The sequence below is a fragment of the Oncorhynchus clarkii genome, chromosome 9, assembly GCF_045791955.1.
Source record: "Oncorhynchus clarkii lewisi isolate Uvic-CL-2024 chromosome 9, UVic_Ocla_1.0, whole genome shotgun sequence".
Classification (NCBI taxonomy): Eukaryota; Metazoa; Chordata; class Actinopteri; order Salmoniformes; family Salmonidae; genus Oncorhynchus; species Oncorhynchus clarkii.
In genome coordinates, this window is record NC_092155.1 from 75,720,002 (window position 1) to 75,740,946 (window position 20,945).

Below are 20,945 nucleotides of genomic sequence, written 5' to 3' on the forward strand. Positions count from 1 at the left end.
CAGTAGAGGTAGGCAGTATAGTAGACCGGTAGATTCTCATACCTGGACCAGTTGTGGGGTTCTCTACCAGAGATGAATATATAATATATACCTACCACAACAACAACAAAAACAAACAGGATTTAGTTGACAAAAGTTCGTAAAAAATAGGGAATGTCTGTCTGAGGGTCGTCATCACCTGGCCAAGTTGTAAAGTCAGAAGCCTCGCCTAGTTCTACAATGTCTCTTCTTCAAATCTGATTCTAAACCCAACTTTAACCTTTAAGACCAAAAGGGGGAAAAAATGCATACATTTTCACAATACAGACCATTTTGGTTTTACAGTTTGACCATGTAGTGGGAACCCTGTCAGAGAGTAATGTTGTTCCCAGAATGACTTACGGCCAAATTCGCAGAGAGTGTCAAATCAAATGACATTGTATTGGTTCGTATACACATACAGTGCATTCAGAAAGTATTCAGACCCCTTGACTTTTCCACATTTTGTTACGTCACAGCCTTTTTCTAAAATGGATGAAATAAAACATGTTCCTCATCAAACTACACACAATACCCCATAATGACATCACAATACCCCGTAATGACATCACAATACCCCCTAATGACATCACAATACCCCGTAATGACATCACAATACCCCGTAATGACATCACAATACCCCATAATGACATCACAGTACCCCATAATGACATCACAATACCCCGTAATGACATCACAATACCCCATAATGACATCACAATACCCCGTAATGACATCACAATACCCCGTAATGACATCACAATACCCCATAATGACATCACAATACCCCGTAATGACATCACAATACCCCATAATGACATCACAATACCCCATAATGACATCACAATACCCCATAATGACAACGTGAAAACAGAAATACCTTATTTACATAAGTATTCAGACCCTTCGCTATGAGACTTGAAATTGAGCTCAGGTGCATCCTGTTCCCATTGATCATCCTTGAGATGTTTCCAGAACTTGATTGGAGTCCATCTGTGGTAAATTCAATTGAAAAGGCACACACCTGTCTATATAAAAGGTCCCACAGTTGACAGTGAATGTCAGAGCGAAAACCAAGCCATGAGGTCGAAGGAATTAAAAAATGTGCCAACATTTCTAAAAACTTGTTTTTGCTTTGTCATTATGGGATATTGTGATGTCATTATGGGATATTGTGATGTCATTATGGGATATTGTGGTGTCATTATGGGATATTGTGATGTCATTATGGGATATTGTTTGTAGGTTGATGATGCATTTAAATTTAAATTGATTTTAGAATAAGGCTGTAACGTAACAAAATGTGGGAAAAGTCAAGGGGTCTGAATACTTTCCGAATGCACCGTATATACGATGGTATGTACAGATGTTATGGACAGTATGTGGATAGAATATGTAGTATATCTGAAGAATACGTGGATAGAATAGTACATGTATAGCAGTAGTTACAGTGCCTTGCGAAAGTATTCGGCCCCCTTGAAGTTTGCGACCTTTTGCCACATTTCAGGCTTCAAACATAAAGATATAAAACTGTATTTTTTTTGTGAAGAATCAACAACAAGTGGGACACAATCATGAAGTGGAACGACATTTATTGGATATTTCAAACTTTTTTAACAAATCAAAAACTGAAAAATTGGATGTGCAAAATTATTCAGCCCCCTTAAGTTAATACTTTGTAGCGCCACCTTTTGCTGCGATTACAGCTGTAAGTCGCTTGGGGTATGTCTCTATCAGTTTTGCACATCAGTTAGGATCACCACTTTATTTTAAGAATGTGAAATGTCAGAATAATAGTAGAGAATTATTTATTTCAGCTTTTCTTTCTTTCATCACATTCCCAGTGGGTCAGACGATTACATACACTCAATTAGTATTTGGTAGCATTGCCTTTAAATTGTTTAACTTGGGTCAAGCGTTTCGGGTAGCCTTCCACAAGCTTCCCACAGTAAGTTGGGTGAATTTTGGTCCATTCCTTCTGACAGAGCTGGTGTAACTAAGTCAAGTTTGTAGGCCTCCTTGCTCGCACACACTTTTTCAGTTCTGCCCACAAATCTTCGATAGGATTGAGGTCAGGGCTTTGTGATGGCCACTCCAATACCTTGACTTTGTTGTCCTTAAGCCATTTTGCCACAATTCTGTCCATTTGGAAGACCCATTTGTGACCAAGCTTTAACTTCCTGACTGATGTTTTGAGATGTTGCTTCAATATATCCACATACTTTTCCTCCTTCATGATGCCATCTATTTTGTGATGTGCACCAGTCTCTCCTGCAGCAAAGCACCACCACAACATTTTTTTAAAACCTTTATTTAACTAGGCAAGTCAGTTAAGAACAAATTCTTACTTTCAATGACGGCCTAGGAACAGTGGGTCAACTGCCTGTTCAGGGGCAGAACGACAGATTTGTACCTTGTCAGCTCGGGGGTTTGAACTTGCAACATGATGCTGCCACCCCCGTGTTTCACGGTTGGGGTGGTGCTGAGCGGCCTTTCAGGTTATGTCGATATAGGACTCGTTTGACTGTGGATATCGATACTTTTGTACATGTTTCCTCCAGTCCTTTGCTGTTGTTCTGGGATTGATTTGCACTTTTCGCACCAAAGTATCTCTAGGTGACAGAACGCGTCTCCTTCCTGAGCTGTATGACGGTTGCGTGGTCCCATGGTGTTTATACTTGCGTACTAAAGTTTGTACAGATGAACGTGTTACCTTCAGGCGTTTGGAAATTGCTCGCAAGGATGAACCAGACTTGTGGAGGTCAACCATTTTTAAAGGATTGGCTTAATCAGCATAATCTACCAACCAATCATCTACCCATGTGTCTTGTGCACCTCTGTCGTTTCGGTCCGACGTCTTGGCAATGAAGAGATTGTGTTTGTATCTGTTATTGGATCATATTTTCCCAACAAACGCGACACACGTCAACCACAGATTCTAAGGGTGTAGTCTTTCTTCTTCTCGTGTGAAGCTATTAGCTAGCTAGCTATGTCCTTTGCTAATTATCTAGCTAGCCCTGTCCTTTGCTAATTAGCTAGCTAGCCCTGTCCTTTGCTAATTAGCTAGCTAGCCATGTCATTTGCTAATTATCTAGCTAGCCCTGTCCTTTGCTAATTATCTAGCTAGCCCTGTCCTTTGCTAATTAGCTAGCTAGCCATGTCCTTTGCTAATTATCTAGCTAGCTGTGTCCTTTGCTAATTTTCTAGCTAGCTATGTCCTTTGCTAATTAGCTAGATAGCTATGTCCTTTGCTAATTAGCTAGCTTGCTGTGTCCTTTGCTAATTATCTAGCTAGCTATGCCCTTTGCTAATTGGCTAGCTAGTTAGCTATGTCTTTTGCTAATTAGCTAGCTAGCCGTGTCCTTTGCTAATTATATAGCTAGCTGTGTCCTTTGCTAATTATCTAGCTAGCTATGTCCTTTGCTAATTAGCTAGCTAGCTAGCTGTGTCCTTTGCTAATTAGCTAGCTACCTATGCCCTTTGCTAATTAGTTAGCTACCTATGTCCTTTGTTAATTATCTAGCTAGCTATGTCCTTTGCTAATTAGCTAGCATCTAGCAGGAAGGTAGGGCCTATTGTTTTTTCTCCCTTTGAGGCCAGGGGGGGGAATGTTTTTGCTAGCACACCACAAGTTCCTGCCACGCCTCGCAGTCGTTTGATTCGCAAAAATTAAACGATGACAAATACTTTACTCAGTAAGGTCACTCCCATAGTCACTCCCATAGTCACTCCCATCCCTATGGCCACTTCCACTAAGGCCAACTCTGAATGGATAATGTTGTGCGCAATAGCCCGGGGACAAGGTTAGTCTGAGGACAGTGTGCTGCCCTGTACTATGGATTATATGGTCCATTGGAAGCTGTGGCCACATGTCTTCACTTCTCCATTCCCTACCACTTTTCACTTTCTCTTTATTGGATTTTAGACGCATTGCATTGGTGTATGCACGGGCTAAGAGAGAGCTTCCACCATATTTCTTGGACCAATTAAATCATTTGAGGATGAATGAAGGAGTCGACATCTCAAGGAGAAAGGTATAGGGAGTAGGGAAGCCCCGTCTCCGCTGTCTGCCAACACACACACGCCATCTCCCATACACACGTTGACCTATGACCTCTGGCTGAGCAGTATCACAGCAGACTACCGGAGGTCAGCCAGCAGGGTTGATTTAGGAAGTTCTCTAGTCAATGTGCTAATGCAACATTGATAAACAACAACATTCCTGACTGGGGATGGGGGGGCATCCCAAATGGCCCTTATATAGAGCCCTACGGGGCCCTGGTCAAAAGTAGTGCACTATATAGGGAATAGGGTGCTAGGCCCTGGTCTAAAGTAGTGCACTATATAGGGAATAGGGTGCCATAGGGCTCTGGTTTAAAGTAGTGCACTATATAGGGAATAGGGTGCCATGGGGCTCTGGTCTAAAGTAGTGCACTATATAAGGAATAGGGTGCTAGGCCCTGGTCTAAAGTAGTGCACTATATAAGGAATGTGACATTCGGAAAAAGTAGTGCACAAAGTAGTCTAAAGTAGTGCACTATATAAGGAAAGTGACATTCGGAATATGTTTGAGGGAGACACATTGGGGTTTAAGACAGAAGGTCCCGCTACACGTGGATGAGGGAAGTGTCATCCACGTGTCACAATTTACTTTAAAGGTTTAGAGAGTAAACTTCACTTCAAGAGGAGGTGGCAGGGGCGTAGGAGGAAGAATTGGAGACTGTGGCTTCCCAAACGGATCCCTATTCCCTACATGGTATCCATATGTCTCTGGTCAAAAGTAGTACACAGTGTAGGGAATAGGGTGGCATTTGGGATACGGTACCTCCTACGAGTAAGTGAAGGAAGGGAAGAAAGGAGGAAGGATGGAAGGGGAAGAAGGGAAGGAGGGAAAGGAAAGATGGAAAGGAAGAAGGGAAGGGAAGGATGGAAGGGAAGAAGGGAAGGAGGGAAAGGAAAGATGGAAAGGAAGAAGGGAAGGGAAGGATGGAAGGGAAGAAGGGAAGGAGGGAAAGGAAGGATGGAAGGGAAGAAGGGAAGGAGGGAAAGGAAAGATGGAAGGGAAGGAGGGAAAGGAAGGATGGAAGGGAAGAAGGGAAGGAGGGAAAGGAAGGATGGAAGGGAAGGAGGGAGGAGAGAGCCTCTTAAGACTAGTGCCCATGTCACTTCAGAGTAGTGAGGAGCCATCTCCTCTCCAGTCGCCCTCCCCTCTCCTCTCCTCTCCAGTCGCCCTCCCCTCTCCTCTCCTCTCCAGTCGCCCTCCCCTCCCCTCCCCTCTCATCTCCAGTCGCCCTCTCCTCTCCTCTCCAGTCGCCCTCCCCTCTCCAGTCGCCCTCCCCTCTCCTCTCCAGTCGCCATCCCCTCTCCTCTCCTCTCCAGTCGCCCTCCCCTCTCCTCTCCAGTCGCCCTCCCCTCCCCCCTCCCCTCTCCTCTCCTCTCCAGTCGCCCTCCCCTCTCCTCTCCAGTCGCCCTCCCCTCTCCTCTACCCCCTCTCCTCTCCAGTTGCCCTCTCCTCTCCAGTCGCCCTCCCCTCTCCTCTCCAGTCGCCCTCCCCTCTCTTCCATGACAGAGTGAGAAAAGAGGTAGAGAAAGAGAGAGAATGAAACAGAGTGAAAGAAAAGCTGAGACAGAGTATGAAAAAAGAGAGAGAGAGCAATGTAAAGGGGTGAGGGGGTCAGGAGTCAGGGGATAGTACAGGGTCCAACAGTCTCTCTCTCTCTAGAGAAAGGATCCAACAGTCTCTCTCTCTCTAAAGAAAGGATCCAACAGTCTCTCTCTCTAGAGAAAGGATCCAACAGTCTCTCTCTCTAGAGAAAGGATCCAACAGTCTCTCTCTCTCTAGAGAAAGGATCCAACAGTCTCTCTCTCTAGAGAAAGGATCCAACAGAAAGGATCCAACAGTCTCTCTCTCTCTAGAGAAAGGGAGTGAAGTAAAGGTGGAGAGAGGGAATAAAAGAGGGTGAGAAAGAGAGAATGAAAGAGCAGTAGAGTGAAAAGGAGGTCAAGAAAGAGGTAGAGAGGGAGTATCAGAGGGATGTGTAGAGGGCCATAGATCCCACCTTTCTGTGTGCCTCTCTCTCTCCCTCTCTCTTTCCCTGGGTGCATCGTGTGGTGAGCAATGCTCCATGGAAACATCCTGTCACATCAGTCAGCATGAACTCTCTCCTATCTTCTCCTCTTCCATCCGTAAATAAAGACAGGATGATGTCATCCATCTCAGGCAGTGCATACCTCAACATCTCCTTAACCCTGAGGCTTTCCTGCTGACAGGAGAATAACGCTGACGGCAATTATCAGATGACAGATAGTTTAATATAGAGAAGCTATTTTAAACCAGTGTTTTTACCCAGAATCGGTCCTGGGGGACCCCAAGGGGAAACGCTGTGTCATACAATGGTTTGAGATTGGACAGCAGAATAAGCGTAACCCTGTAGAGAACTCACTAAGTGAAGTCACTAGACAAGACATAGGAAACGTGATTAGATAGAAGCCCGAATCAAACCACATTGTCAGACAGTATACCACTTAGCAGACACGTTTGTGTGTGTTGTGATCCCTGGGGGGAATTGAACCCACCACCTTGGCGCTCGACCACATGATCAATACCGGCAGGATGAGAAACTGAACTGAAAGTGAAGTGGAATCAATGTTTCCAGTAGAATAGAGTCAGAGTCCAGTAGAATAGAGTCAGAGTCCAGTAGAATAGAGTCAGAGTCCAGCAGAATATAGTCAGAGTCCAGTAGAATAGAGTCAGAGTCCAGTAGAATAGAGTCAGAGTCCAGTAGAATAGAGTCAGAGTCCAGTAGAATAGAGTCAGAGTCCAGTAGAATAGAGCCAGAGTCCAGTAGAATAGAGTCAGAGCCCAGTAGAATAGAGTCAGAGCCCAGTAGAATAGAGTCAGAGTCCAGTAGAATAGAGTCCAGTAGAATAGAGTCAGAGTCCAGTAGAATAGTCAGAGTCCAGTAGAATAGAGCCAGAGTCCAGTAGAATAGAGTCAGAGTCCAGTAGAATATAGTCAGAGTCCAGTAGAATAGAGTCAGAGTCCAGTAGAATATAGTCAGAGTCCAGTAGAAGAGTCAGAGTCCAGTAGAAGAGTCAGAGTCCAGTAGAATAGAGTCCAGTAGAATAGAGTCAGAGTCCAGTAGAATAGTCAGAGTCCAGTAGAATAGAGTCAGAGTCCAGTAGAATAGTCAGAGTCCAGTAGAATAGAGCCAGAGTCCAGTAGAATAGAGTCAGAGTCCAGTAGAATAGAGTCAGAGTCCAGTAGAATATAGTCAGAGTCCAGTAGAATAGAGTCAGAGTCCAGTAGAAGAGTCAGAGTCCAGTAGAATAGAGTCAGAGTCCAGTAGAATATAGTCAGAGTCCAGTAGAAGAGTCAGAGTCCAGTAGAATAGAGTCAGAGTCCAGTAGAATAGAGTCAGAGTCCAGTAGAATATAGTCAGAGTCCAGTAGAATATAGTCAGAGTCCAGTAGAATAGAGTCAGAGTCCAGTAGAATATAGTCAGAGTCCAGTAGAAGAGTCAGAGTCCAGTAGAATATAGTCAGAGTCCAGTAGAATATAGTCAGAGTCCAGTAGAAGAGTCAGAGTCCAGTAGAATAGAGTCAGAGTCCAGTAGAATACAGTCAGAGTCCAGTAGAATAGAGTCAGAGTCCAGTAGAATACAGTCAGAGTCCAGTAGAATAGAGTCAGAGTCCAGTAGAATAGAGTCAGAGTCCAGTAGAATACAGTCAGAGTCCAGTAGAATAGAGTCAGAGCCCAGTAGAATATAGTCAGAGTCCACTAGAATAGAGTCAGAGTCCAGTAGAATACAGTCAGAGTCCAGTAGAATAGAGTCAGAGTCCAGTAGAATAGAGTCAGAGTCCAGTAGAATACAGTCAGAGTCCAGTAGAATAGAGTCAGAGCCCAGTAGAATACAGTCAGAGTCCAGTAGAATAGAGTCAGAGCCCAGTAGAATATAGTCAGAGTCCAGTAGAATATAGTCAGAGTCCAGTAGAAGAGTCAGAGTCCAGTAGAATATAGTCAGAGTCCAGTAGAATAGAGTCAGAGTCCAGTAGAATATAGTCAGAGTCCAGTAGAAGAGTCAGAGTCCAGTAGAATAGAGTCAGAGTCCAGTAGAATATAGTCAGAGTCCAGTAGAAGAGTCAGAGTCCAGTAGAAGAGTCAGAGTCCACTAGAATAGAGTCAGAGTCCAGTAGAATATAGTCAGAGTCCAGTAGAATATAGTCAGAGTCCAGTAGAATAGAGTCAGAGTCCAGTAGAATATAGTCAGAGTCCAGTAGAAGAGTCAGAGTCCAGTAGAATATAGTCAGAGTCCAGTAGAATATAGTCAGAGTCCAGTAGAAGAGTCAGAGTCCAGTAGAATAGAGTCAGAGTCCAGTAGAATACAGTCAGAGTCCAGTAGAATAGAGTCAGAGTCCAGTAGAATACAGTCAGAGTCCAGTAGAATAGAGTCAGAGTCCAGTAGAATAGAGTCAGAGTCCAGTAGAATACAGTCAGAGTCCAGTAGAATAGAGTCAGAGCCCAGTAGAATATAGTCAGTCCACTAGAATAGAGTCAGAGTCCAGTAGAATACAGTCAGAGTCCAGTAGAATAGAGTCAGAGTCCAGTAGAATAGAGTCAGAGTCCAGTAGAATACAGTCAGAGTCCAGTAGAATAGAGTCAGAGCCCAGTAGAATACAGTCAGAGTCCAGTAGAATAGAGTCAGAGCCCAGTAGAATATAGTCAGAGTCCAGTAGAATATAGTCAGAGTCCAGTAGAAGAGTCAGAGTCCAGTAGAATAGAGTCAGAGTCCAGTAGAATACAGTCAGAGTCCAGTAGAATAGAGTCAGAGTCCAGTAGAATACAGTCAGAGTCCAGTAGAATAGAGTCAGAGTCCAGTAGAATAGAGTCAGAGTCCAGTAGAATACAGTCAGAGTCCAGTAGAATAGAGTCAGAGTCCAGTAGAATACAGTCAGAGTCCAGTAGAATAGAGTCAGAGTCCAGTAGAATAGAGTCCAGTAGAATATAGTTAATCTGATGCCTATGGGTAGTGTGGGAGTGTTAGACAGCACGCAAGCCCGAGTAACACACACCTCAGTCTCAATAAAACTACAGAACAGAAACTGGATCATGAATAGACTAAATACAACTGTCTGGCCTGTCTCTGAAACCTACAGGTGCCTGGGGCCAGTCTCTGAAACCTACAGGTGCCTGGGGCCTGTCTCTGAAACCTACAGGTGCCTGGGGCCAGTCTCTGAAACCTACAGGTGCCTGGGGCCAGTCTCTGAAACCTACAGGTGCCTGGGGCCAGTCTCTGAAACCTACAGGTGCCTGGGGCCAGTCTCTGAAACCTACAGGTGCCTGGGTCCTGTCTCTGAAACCTACAGGTGCCTGGGGCCTGTCTCTGAAACCTACAGGTGCCAGAGTCCAGTAGAATAGAGTCAGAGCCCAGTAGAATAGAGTCAGAGCCCAGTAGAATAGAGTCAGAGTCCAGTAGAATAGAGTCCAGTAGAATAGAGTCAGAGTCCAGTAGAATAGTCAGAGTCCAGTAGAATAGAGCCAGAGTCCAGTAGAATAGAGTCAGAGTCCAGTAGAATATAGTCAGAGTCCAGTAGAATAGAGTCAGAGTCCAGTAGAATATAGTCAGAGTCCAGTAGAAGAGTCAGAGTCCAGTAGAAGAGTCAGAGTCCAGTAGAATAGAGTCCAGTAGAATAGAGTCAGAGTCCAGTAGAATAGTCAGAGTCCAGTAGAATAGAGTCAGAGTCCAGTAGAATAGTCAGAGTCCAGTAGAATAGAGCCAGAGTCCAGTAGAATAGAGTCAGAGTCCAGTAGAATAGAGTCAGAGTCCAGTAGAATATAGTCAGAGTCCAGTAGAATAGAGTCAGAGTCCAGTAGAATAGAGTCAGAGTCCAGTAGAATAGAGTCAGAGTCCAGTAGAATATAGTCAGAGTCCAGTAGAAGAGTCAGAGTCCAGTAGAATAGAGTCAGAGTCCACTAGAATAGAGTCAGAGTCCAGTAGAATATAGTCAGAGTCCAGTAGAATATAGTCAGAGTCCAGTAGAATAGAGTCAGAGTCCAGTAGAATATAGTCAGAGTCCAGTAGAAGAGTCAGAGTCCAGTAGAATATAGTCAGAGTCCAGTAGAATATAGTCAGAGTCCAGTAGAAGAGTCAGAGTCCAGTAGAATAGAGTCAGAGTCCAGTAGAATACAGTCAGAGTCCAGTAGAATAGAGTCAGAGTCCAGTAGAATACAGTCAGAGTCCAGTAGAATAGAGTCAGAGTCCAGTAGAATAGAGTCAGAGTCCAGTAGAATACAGTCAGAGTCCAGTAGAATAGAGTCAGAGCCCAGTAGAATATAGTCAGAGTCCACTAGAATAGAGTCAGAGTCCAGTAGAATACAGTCAGAGTCCAGTAGAATAGAGTCAGAGTCCAGTAGAATAGAGTCAGAGTCCAGTAGAATACAGTCAGAGTCCAGTAGAATAGAGTCAGAGCCCAGTAGAATACAGTCAGAGTCCAGTAGAATAGAGTCAGAGCCCAGTAGAATATAGTCAGAGTCCAGTAGAATATAGTCAGAGTCCAGTAGAAGAGTCAGAGTCCAGTAGAATATAGTCAGAGTCCAGTAGAATAGAGTCAGAGTCCAGTAGAATATAGTCAGAGTCCAGTAGAAGAGTCAGAGTCCAGTAGAATAGAGTCAGAGTCCAGTAGAATATAGTCAGAGTCCAGTAGAAGAGTCAGAGTCCAGTAGAAGAGTCAGAGTCCACTAGAATAGAGTCAGAGTCCAGTAGAATATAGTCAGAGTCCAGTAGAATATAGTCAGAGTCCAGTAGAATAGAGTCAGAGTCCAGTAGAATATAGTCAGAGTCCAGTAGAAGAGTCAGAGTCCAGTAGAATATAGTCAGAGTCCAGTAGAATATAGTCAGAGTCCAGTAGAAGAGTCAGAGTCCAGTAGAATAGAGTCAGAGTCCAGTAGAATACAGTCAGAGTCCAGTAGAATAGAGTCAGAGTCCAGTAGAATACAGTCAGAGTCCAGTAGAATAGAGTCAGAGTCCAGTAGAATAGAGTCAGAGTCCAGTAGAATACAGTCAGAGTCCAGTAGAATAGAGTCAGAGCCCAGTAGAATATAGTCAGTCCACTAGAATAGAGTCAGAGTCCAGTAGAATACAGTCAGAGTCCAGTAGAATAGAGTCAGAGTCCAGTAGAATAGAGTCAGAGTCCAGTAGAATACAGTCAGAGTCCAGTAGAATAGAGTCAGAGCCCAGTAGAATACAGTCAGAGTCCAGTAGAATAGAGTCAGAGCCCAGTAGAATATAGTCAGAGTCCAGTAGAATATAGTCAGAGTCCAGTAGAAGAGTCAGAGTCCAGTAGAATAGAGTCAGAGTCCAGTAGAATACAGTCAGAGTCCAGTAGAATAGAGTCAGAGTCCAGTAGAATACAGTCAGAGTCCAGTAGAATAGAGTCAGAGTCCAGTAGAATAGAGTCAGAGTCCAGTAGAATACAGTCAGAGTCCAGTAGAATAGAGTCAGAGTCCAGTAGAATACAGTCAGAGTCCAGTAGAATAGAGTCAGAGTCCAGTAGAATAGAGTCCAGTAGAATATAGTTAATCTGATGCCTATGGGTAGTGTGGGAGTGTTAGACAGCACGCAAGCCCGAGTAACACACACCTCAGTCTCAATAAAACTACAGAACAGAAACTGGATCATGAATAGACTAAATACAACTGTCTGGCCTGTCTCTGAAACCTACAGGTGCCTGGGGCCAGTCTCTGAAACCTACAGGTGCCTGGGGCCTGTCTCTGAAACCTACAGGTGCCTGGGGCCAGTCTCTGAAACCTACAGGTGCCTGGGGCCAGTCTCTGAAACCTACAGGTGCCTGGGGCCAGTCTCTGAAACCTACAGGTGCCTGGGGCCTGTCTCTGAAACCTACAGGTGCCTGGGGCCTGTCTCTGAAACCTACAGGTGCCTGGGGCCTGTCTCTGAAACCTACAGGTGCCTGGGGCCTGTCTCTGAAACCTACAGATGCCTGGGGCCTGTCTCTGAAACCTACAGGTGCTTGGGGCCTGTCTATGAAACCTACAGGTGCCTGGGGCCTGTCTCTGAAACCTACAGGTGCCTGGGGCCTGTCTCTGAAACCTACAGGTGCCTGGGGCCAGTCTCTGAAACATACAGGTGCCTGGAGCCTGTCTCTGAAACCTACAGGTGCCTGGGGCCTGTCTCTGAAACCTACAGGTGCCTGGGGCCTGTCTCTGAAACCTACAGGTGCCTGGGGCCTGTCTCTGAAACCTACAGATGCCTGGGGCCTGTCTCTGAAACCTACAGGTGCTTGGGGCCTGTCTTTTCTTTATCTTGCTTCCTCTCTCTTTATCTTGCAGCTTCTCTCTCCGCCTCGCTCTCTCTGCCTCGCTCTCTCTCTGCCTCTCGCTCTGCCTCGCTCTCTCTCTGCCTCTCTCTCTGCCTCGCTCTCTCTCTGCCTCTCTCTCTCCGCCTCTCTCTATTTGTGAGAGGTATTGACTCAGGGTTGAATACTTATCTAATCAAGATATAGTGCTTTATTTTTCATAAAACATTTTCAAATGTTAACATTTTTCCTCCACTTTGACATTAAAGCACTTTTTGTGTAGATCGTTGACACACGCAAAAAAAAAGACAATTAAATCCCTTTTAATTCCACTTTGTGACACAATAAAACGAGGACAATGTCAATGCTTTCTGAAGGCCCTGTATATCAGGGACAGGCAACCCTGCCCTAAGGCCCTGTATATCAGGGACAGGCAACCCTGCCCTAAGGCCCTGTATATCAGGGACAGGCAACCCTGCCCTGAGGCCCTGTATAGCAGTGATGACTAACTATATACTCTGCGCAGAGACAACCTGTTATCTTAACACAGCCTGAGGCCCTTGCTATGTTTCATTTTATTATTTAACCGACCTGGAAGATCAGGTGTGTTGAATTGAGGGAAATCACTGAACTGATCGATTAGCTAGAAGGGGGGGGGGGGGGGGCTCCAGGAAGACGGTTGCCTACCACTGCTCTATATAGTGGACTCCTTTTAACCAGGGCCCGGGGTGGGGCTCCAGACAATTAAAAGTAATACACTAACTAGGGAGCCATTTGGGAAGTACCCTACGTAAGGCTCTGGGGGCATGTATGGACGGATAAGATCCCACACATATCAAAGGTATTTTTTTTAGGCCTCATTATATCCCCTAGCGCCCCTTCACCAGCCTCTGGCTGAGACAATGCTTCCTCTGTTACCTGGCGCCCAGAAGCTCACTTCAACCTCGACGCCCCTCAGACGCAGGTATGTGGGGTCCGGGTAGGGTAAGTAGACAACGGGCAGCGCAGAGCTGTATGTACAGGAACAGGAAACGTTTCCACTGTTCCTCTTACTCTCCCCACCGAGGCCTCTTACTCTCCCCACCGAGGCCTCTTACTCTCCCCACCGAGGCCTCTTACTCTCCCCACCGAGGCCTCTTACTCTCCCCACCGAGGCCTCTTACTCTCCCCACCGAGGCCTCTTACTCTCCCCACTCCCCATTGATATCCCTGACACAGGTCATTCCCAAATGACACCTTATTCCCTATATAGTGCACTGTGTTTGATCAGGGCCCATAAGTATCCGGTCAAAAGTAGTGCGCTAAACAGGGAGCCATTTGGGATCAAGACTTTAACCACCAAAACCCTCAACTGCATCTAAGCTCCATGGCTAATTGAGTCTGTTTAAACCAAACCTCAGAGATTCCAGGGGGAATTATCCCAACATCTTTAAAAGATGTCACAGGTAAAATTCCTTACATAGTGAGCTACTTCTGACCAGAAGCCTTTGGGCCCCGGTAAGAATTAGTGCACTAAATAGAGAATAGGGTCCCATTTGGGACACAGGCCTGTTCTGCGAACTTGATTCCAACCAATTAAACCCCTGACTAAAAAGACAAGTATGAGACGTGAGACTGCAGGTCATGTGACCTCAGACCCATGTAGGAGGCTGTGAGAGAGCTGAGAGACAGGGACTAATGCTGTAATCAGCATTCTCAATAATGAAGGGCTTCACCAACCTAAGCTATTTCATTTCACCTGGGGGGGGGGGACACACAGAGAGAGACAAATAGAAAGAGGCAGAGAGAGAGAGAAGAGAGGGTTTGGAAAAGAGCGTGGGAAACGAACAGACACCAATTTAAAATGTAATTTTACCTCAGCGAGAGATTTTAAAATCCGTCCTTTAATTTGACCTCAGCGAGAGAGATTTTAAAGCAGTCCGCTATCAGCTGTTGGGACTCCGGACCAAGTCTGTGTTTACAGTGATGACTATCTACATTACTCCCTGTTATCTTAACATAGCCTAAACGTTAGTTAGGCCACACCATTCAGAATGACACTAAAACAGCTGTTCAGAGTGGTTAGGTTAGCAGTTAGCACTCTGAGATTCACTTTACACTAGTGAGGCGAAGAGACGAGATTTGGAATGATGGCTTCGCAAGACTTAAATAAACACAATCATTCCTTTTCAATTATAATTTTGAGATTAATTTAAAATGTGGAATGTTGACTATGGGACATATACACCAATCCCGCGCTGACAGGTTCTGTCCAAATGTTTTCTATTTCCTGATAACACTACATTAATTGGGATAAAAATACGTTTCAGGGGTAAACATGTATTGACACGGAGTGCCATCTAGTGGTGAAAATGTAGCACTACAGATGATTCTACAAGATGCCTCTTGCAAAGTAAAACAGTGGTAATTTTTTAGTTCAATCAGTCCTGCTGACTGCAGGAATGTCCACCAGAGCTGTCGTCGTCTAATTGAATGTTAATTTCTCTACCATAAGCCGCCTCCAACGTCGTTTCGGGGGAACTTGGCAGTACGTCCAATCGGCAGATCAAGTGTATGGCGTCCTGTGGGTGAGCACTTAACTGATGTCAACAGAAGTAACCCCCATGGCAGTGATGGGGTTATGGTATGGGGGGCAGGCATAAGCTACAGGCAACGAACACAATCGCGTTTTATCTATGTCAATTTGAATGCACAGAGATATCGTGACGAGATCCTGAGGCTCGTCGTCGTGCCATTCATACGCCGCCATCACCTCATGTTTCAGCGTGATAATAAACAGCATCATGTCACAAGGATCTGGACAATTCCTGGAAGCTGAAAATGTCCCTGTTCAGGCGCAGTGGTTAAGGGCTGTGACACCAGAGACTCTGGGCTCTGTCGTAACCGGGAGGTCCGTGGGGCGACGCACAATTGGCCTATTGGTCGTCCGGGTTAGGGAGGGGTTGGCCGGAAGGGAAATCCTTGTCTCATCGCGCACCAGCAACTCCTGTGTCGGGCCGGGCGCAGTGCACGCTAACCAAGGTTGCCAGGTGCACGGTGTTTCCTCCGACACATTGGTGCGGCTGGCTTCCGGGTTGGATGCGCGCTGTGTTAAAGAAGCAGTGCGGCTTGGTTGGGTTGTGTATCGGAGGACGCATGACTTTCAACCTTCGTCTCTCCCGAGCCCGTATGGGAGTTGTAGCGATGAGACAAGATAGTAATTACTAAAACAATTGGATACCACGAAATTGGGGTGAAAAGGGTGTAAAATTCACACAAAAAAGAAAACGTCCCAGTTCTTCCATGCATATTCACCAGACATGTTGTTTCGTTTAATATTTTTGTTCAAGACACCTAAAATCACTCACGTGGAGGCGGGCATCTTTCACACACAAATGTGTTTGACAACCTGCATGGAAGCAGGCATTGACAATCAGACTTTTTTTTTTTTTATCCAAAAGTTTGGAACTATGAACTGGGGTGAAGACCAATCATCTATGAGTAATAATGACGCTTGAAACAAATTCTAATTCATTTTTATTTTACAAAGGGATTCCAGAGGCTCATCTCCTAGAAGTTCCTGTTAGGAAAAGAGAGAGGAAGAGAGCGTTAGATCTGGGTGTTGCAGTAGTGGAGCCTGACCAATCACAGTTTAATTTAGTAGAGCCTGACCAATCACAGTTTAATTTAGGTAGAGCCTGACCAATCACAGTTTAATTTAGTAGAGCCTGACCAATCACAGTTTAATTTAGTAGAGCCTGACCAATCACAGTTTAATTTAGGTAGAGCCTGACCAATCACAGTTTAATTTAGTAGAGCCTGACCAATCACAGTTTAATTTAGTAGAGCCTGACCAATCACAGTTTAATTTAGGTAGAGCCTGACCAATCACAGTTTAATTTAGTAGAGCCTGACCAATCACAGTTTAATTTAGGTAGAGCCTGACCAATCACAGTTTAATTTAGGTAGAGCCTGACCAATCACAGTTTAATTTAGGTAGAGCCTGACCAATCACAGTTTAATTTAGTAGAGCCTGACCAATCACAGTTTAATTTAGTAGAGCCTGACCAATCACAGTTTAATTTAGTAGAGCCTGACCAATCACAGTTTGAATTTTATAGCGTTTTATTTGAATGTGGCGCTCTGCATTTCCCCAGGCAATTGGCCAGTTGAGACGCTAGCGTCTCCCTATCCGTAAGAGGTTAAAGAGACAGGCACACTTTTATATAAAGAACAGATTGCTTCTTTTTTCTTTTTTTTGCAAATGTTGAGTAAGTGTGTCCATGAGTATCAAATGGAAGGGAAACAGATTGTTTTTCGTCTGTAGCCCCGTGAAATCAGCCCAAAAACAAGCTCAATAACTCAATTCATTCACACACTCCTATTTGAACATGAATCCACCTGTATTGTGACTAGACCGTGGCTACATCTTGATTTACCCAGTTTATCAAGAGAGATTTACCATTCAAATAAATTATTACCAATATAATTATGTAGTTTTCTAAATAAATATTGTATGATTGATTCATTTAATGCATACATTTAAAATGTAATGATTATGAACTATGACAAATCTGTCTGAACCAAGAGCCCTTCTGTGACGTTGGCTAATAGGCCTCCTTCATATGTTGTGGTATCGAGTATCTAAGTCAAAACGTGTTGGTATCGTGACAAAACGCCAGGCTGAACACAGAACAGCAGAGACGTACTTACTTTGACACGATGCTGTCGGTCTTAGCCAGCCTCAGGAGGGAGTCGTCGGCCTCGCCCTGCAGGACGGGACAGGAGGGTCCGTTAGATAGTTCCTCACACACATATACATACATATACACACACACACACATATATATATATATATATTACACACACAAACACCTCACATTTGTTAACACCATCACACAGAAGATAATGCACAATAGCAAATGATGCCATGGTGACTTGAGGGATAAATGTGCGAGTGGCTTCCTCTCTTGAATCTACACGATAACGCCAGACTTTAGATAAGGGGGGGGGGGGGTAGAGGTCTCTATAATTCATGTACCTGGATAAAAGATAGTTGATGCCAGTGGTGTGTCTGAGGTTTAGCTATAACCTTGCTATGGAGGAGAGAGCATGGCATCAAACCATCTCAGTTATCTGTTAACAGAGCCACCGCAAGAGGACAGAGCCGCCGCAGGAGGACAGAGCCCACCGCAGGAGGACAGAGCCACCGCAGGAGGACAGAGCCACCGCAGGAGGACAGAGCCCACCGCAAGAGGACAGAGCCACCGCAAGAGGACAGAGCCACCGCAAGAGGACAGAGCCACCGCAAGAGGACAGAGCCACCGCAAGAGGACAGAGCCACCGCAAGAGGACAGAGCCACCGCAAGAGGACAGAGCCACCGCAAGAGGACAGAGCCACCGCAAGAGGACAGAGCCACCGCAGGAGGACAGAGCCCACCGCAGGAGGACAGAGCCACCGCAGGAGGACAGAGCCACCGCAGGAGGACAGAGCCACCGCAGGAGGACAGAGCCACCGCAGGAGGACAGAGCCACCGCAGGAGGACAGAGCCACCGCAGGCCAAGCCAGGCTGCCAACGTCCTGCAACATCGCCTTGTGTAAGTTCGCAAAATTCCAGTAACTTTTCCAAGAAATCCTGGTCGTAAATTTGCAACACACTCCTCATGAAAGCGGAGAAACCTACCATTCTGCGGATGGCACCGCAGATGGCGTAGGTCTTGAACTGGCCATTGAAGCGACCGGTTGCCTTGTCAACCTGCAATAAAAAAAATGAATTAGTACAATGAGGTTATATAAGGAGAAGAGGGCCTGTCATGCCAAATATTGACCCCCTGCCAAAGAGAAGCTACTAGCATCCGTTGCTAGAACATGCCAAAATTCTGCAATACATTGTTTGGGGGTCATTGTTACTGGTTATTTACGATATGTTTTAGCCTTAAATCTCACCATTTATTGGCAGATAACGTATAGATTCATGATCCATGGTCACTGATTTAGTTAGCATGAGCAGGCTGCAAACATAGGAAACGATGGATGACAACACCACCGGCGAGCTAAGAGCACTTCTCCAAAAACCTCTTTATTTAGCTAGCTAGCTACGCTAAGCTTCGTTTTCTATTGTACTACTTGTTTAAAAAAAATCGCCCTCTCTTATACTAAGTAGCCCATGAAAAGTGCCGTCAGCTTTAAAATGTTATAAAAAAAAAAGGTTAACGCCGTTAATCGAGCGTCTTGTCGTCTGAGTGATCAGATCGTACCTCGTACCCCCCCCACCATCCCAGGATCTACACGATTCATGTGGATAACCCATTTTAAAATTCAAACGGCGAATATCACTGGAAAGTTTACATCCCTGTATTGAAACACGTTCAATAAATGTAGTTCTATTTTGTAGACGGTCTCATAATGTGCAGCCACAGGTGGTAGTCCAGCGTTTCCCAAACTCGGTCCTCGTTTTGGTTTTTGCCCCCAACACTACACAGCTCACTCAAACTATCAAAGCTTGCCGATTAGTTGATTATTTGAATCAGCCGTTTAGTGCTAGGGGAAAATCCAAAATGTGCACCCTTTGGGGTCCCGAGGACTGAGTTTGGGTTACCCGCGTTCTCTCTCTATAGGAGCTGATCAGTCGTCAGTATTGTGAAATAATTATAAATGTAAGATTTGAGTAGCAGAGCTGTCTTTTATTAAAATCCTATCAGATCCTGTAGAGTTTAAATGCTATCAGATCCCGTAGAGTTTAAATGCTATCAGATCCCGTAGAGTTTAAATGCTATCAGATCCCGTAGAGGTTAAATCCTATCAGATCCCGTAGAGGTTAAATCCTATCAGATCCCGTAGAGGTTAAACCCTATCAGTATCGACATGCTCCGACAACACGCTTAGCGGCTGTTCTGTCTGTGTGCCGTTTTGGGAAAATGCGTCTTCGGGCCGTTGTAGGAAAGACGCATCGTTAAACCACGCGTACGCTCAACTTCCATCGCTTTCGGGGCAACTGGGCCCAGATCAATGAAAGACTACTGGGTGTGTTTCCGTGGAGGCTGCTGAGGGGAAGACGGCTCATAAATGGCCAGAACCGAGCAAATTGAATGGCATCAAACACCTGCTAACCAATGTGTTTGATACCATTCCACTGAATCCGCTCCAGTCATTACCACGAGCCCAGTCCTCCCTAATTAAGGTTCCACCAACCTCCTGTAGTGTGGCTCAAATGGAACCCGATCCTGTACGTAGTGCACTACTTTCAGTAGTGCATTACATAGGAAATAGGGTGTCATTTGAGACAAAGACACTAAAGTACATTATGAAGTCATAGAGTTCTATAGCTTGTGCCACTAGTTATTACCTCAGCAATGTTGATCTGGATAGAGGCGTGGTCCTTGGCTCCGATGATTCTGTTGCTTGCTGAGCTGAAAGACACAGGGTCATAGCAAGTTGCATATAGAATCAGACTTACAGGAACTCTAGCTAATGTTGTTGACAGGGCAAAATTCATTTAGAGTGCTTTCATCAACACAAATTATGTATCTAGCTATGAAACCAACTATCTATCCATTACACAAACGTCTAACGTTGCTCGTTACCGTAGGCTTGTTTCGTTCCAGGTGTGGCACCAGGAGGGACTCACCATTTACGTGGGACGTACAGGTCCACGAATTCACCAGCGTCGTTCTGCATTCTGTTTTTTTTTTTTTGGTGATGATGATCGGTCACTCGATCTGTGAGTAGCAGAGAAAAAGATGAGCTATTAATCAGCTAGCTTGCACCACACAGAAGTTCAGCACCCTGCCCTGTCACACACCACCTTAGCGACTGCTGCCCTATGTACAAAGTCATGGAACACTGGTCCCTTTAATTACCACATACCGTTTTACCCACTTCATATGTAAACACTGTATTCTAGTCAAGGCCTATGCTATTTAACTATTGCTGTACCGATACCATTCTTCAGATATAGTATATATTCTATCCATATGGTAACATAGTCCCCGAGCTGACGAGGTAAACCCGCTGTTCCCCGGGAGCAGGTGGATGTCGATTAAGGCAGGCAGCCTCCCCCCCCGGGGTTAAACCTGGTAGAAACATTTCAGTTGGAGAACTGACGAGGCACCCCCCTTTCCCATATAGTCTATACATCCATCAAATATAGATTTATACGCCGGACTTGCGACATTTCTCGTCCTAATATTTATTAATTATGTTCATAGGCCGTCATTGTAAATAAGAATGTTCTTAACTGACTTGCCTAGTTAAATAAAAACTTTAAAAAAAAATGTTTTTACTACATTAGCTAGTATAGAGCAATTAGCTAGCTAGCTTAATGTGTTAACGTGTTAGTTAGTCAAGCTCAACATTTCTCGTTTGCATGGCAACGTTAGGCTGGGAAAAATAATGCGCTTATTAAATATCAGAATTGATTAAACAATCTCTGGTGGAGAGGGGAGACGTTCATAAGCAAATACGAAGCCATGTGAACATTTGCGTTGACGCCGAAGCATCCAGCATGTGGCGGGCACAGCGGCCGACTTTTTTCACCATAAATGTGCCAAAATAACGACAACATTCAAAATAAATAAAGCACTGCCGTTAGCGGAGATGCTTCGCAATATATATTTTTTACCTATTGGGCCGCTAT

At 44.9% G+C, this 20,945-nt stretch overlaps 1 protein-coding gene across 1 annotated transcript; it reads right to left on the bottom strand.

The window, feature by feature from the left end:
- Positions 1–15,829: 15,829 nt before the first annotated feature.
- Positions 15,830–20,032, bottom strand: LOC139417424 (small ribosomal subunit protein eS21). The gene is made up of 5 exons (XM_071166704.1): positions 19,938–20,032; positions 19,656–19,719; positions 17,994–18,065; positions 17,023–17,078; positions 15,830–15,889 (listed from the first exon to the last, which is right to left on the bottom strand). Exons 1-5 carry the CDS (start codon positions 19,985–19,987, stop codon positions 15,880–15,882), a joined length of 252 nt encoding a protein of 83 aa, XP_071022805.1. The 5' UTR covers positions 19,988–20,032; the 3' UTR covers positions 15,830–15,879.
- Positions 20,033–20,945: the final 913 nt, after the last annotated feature.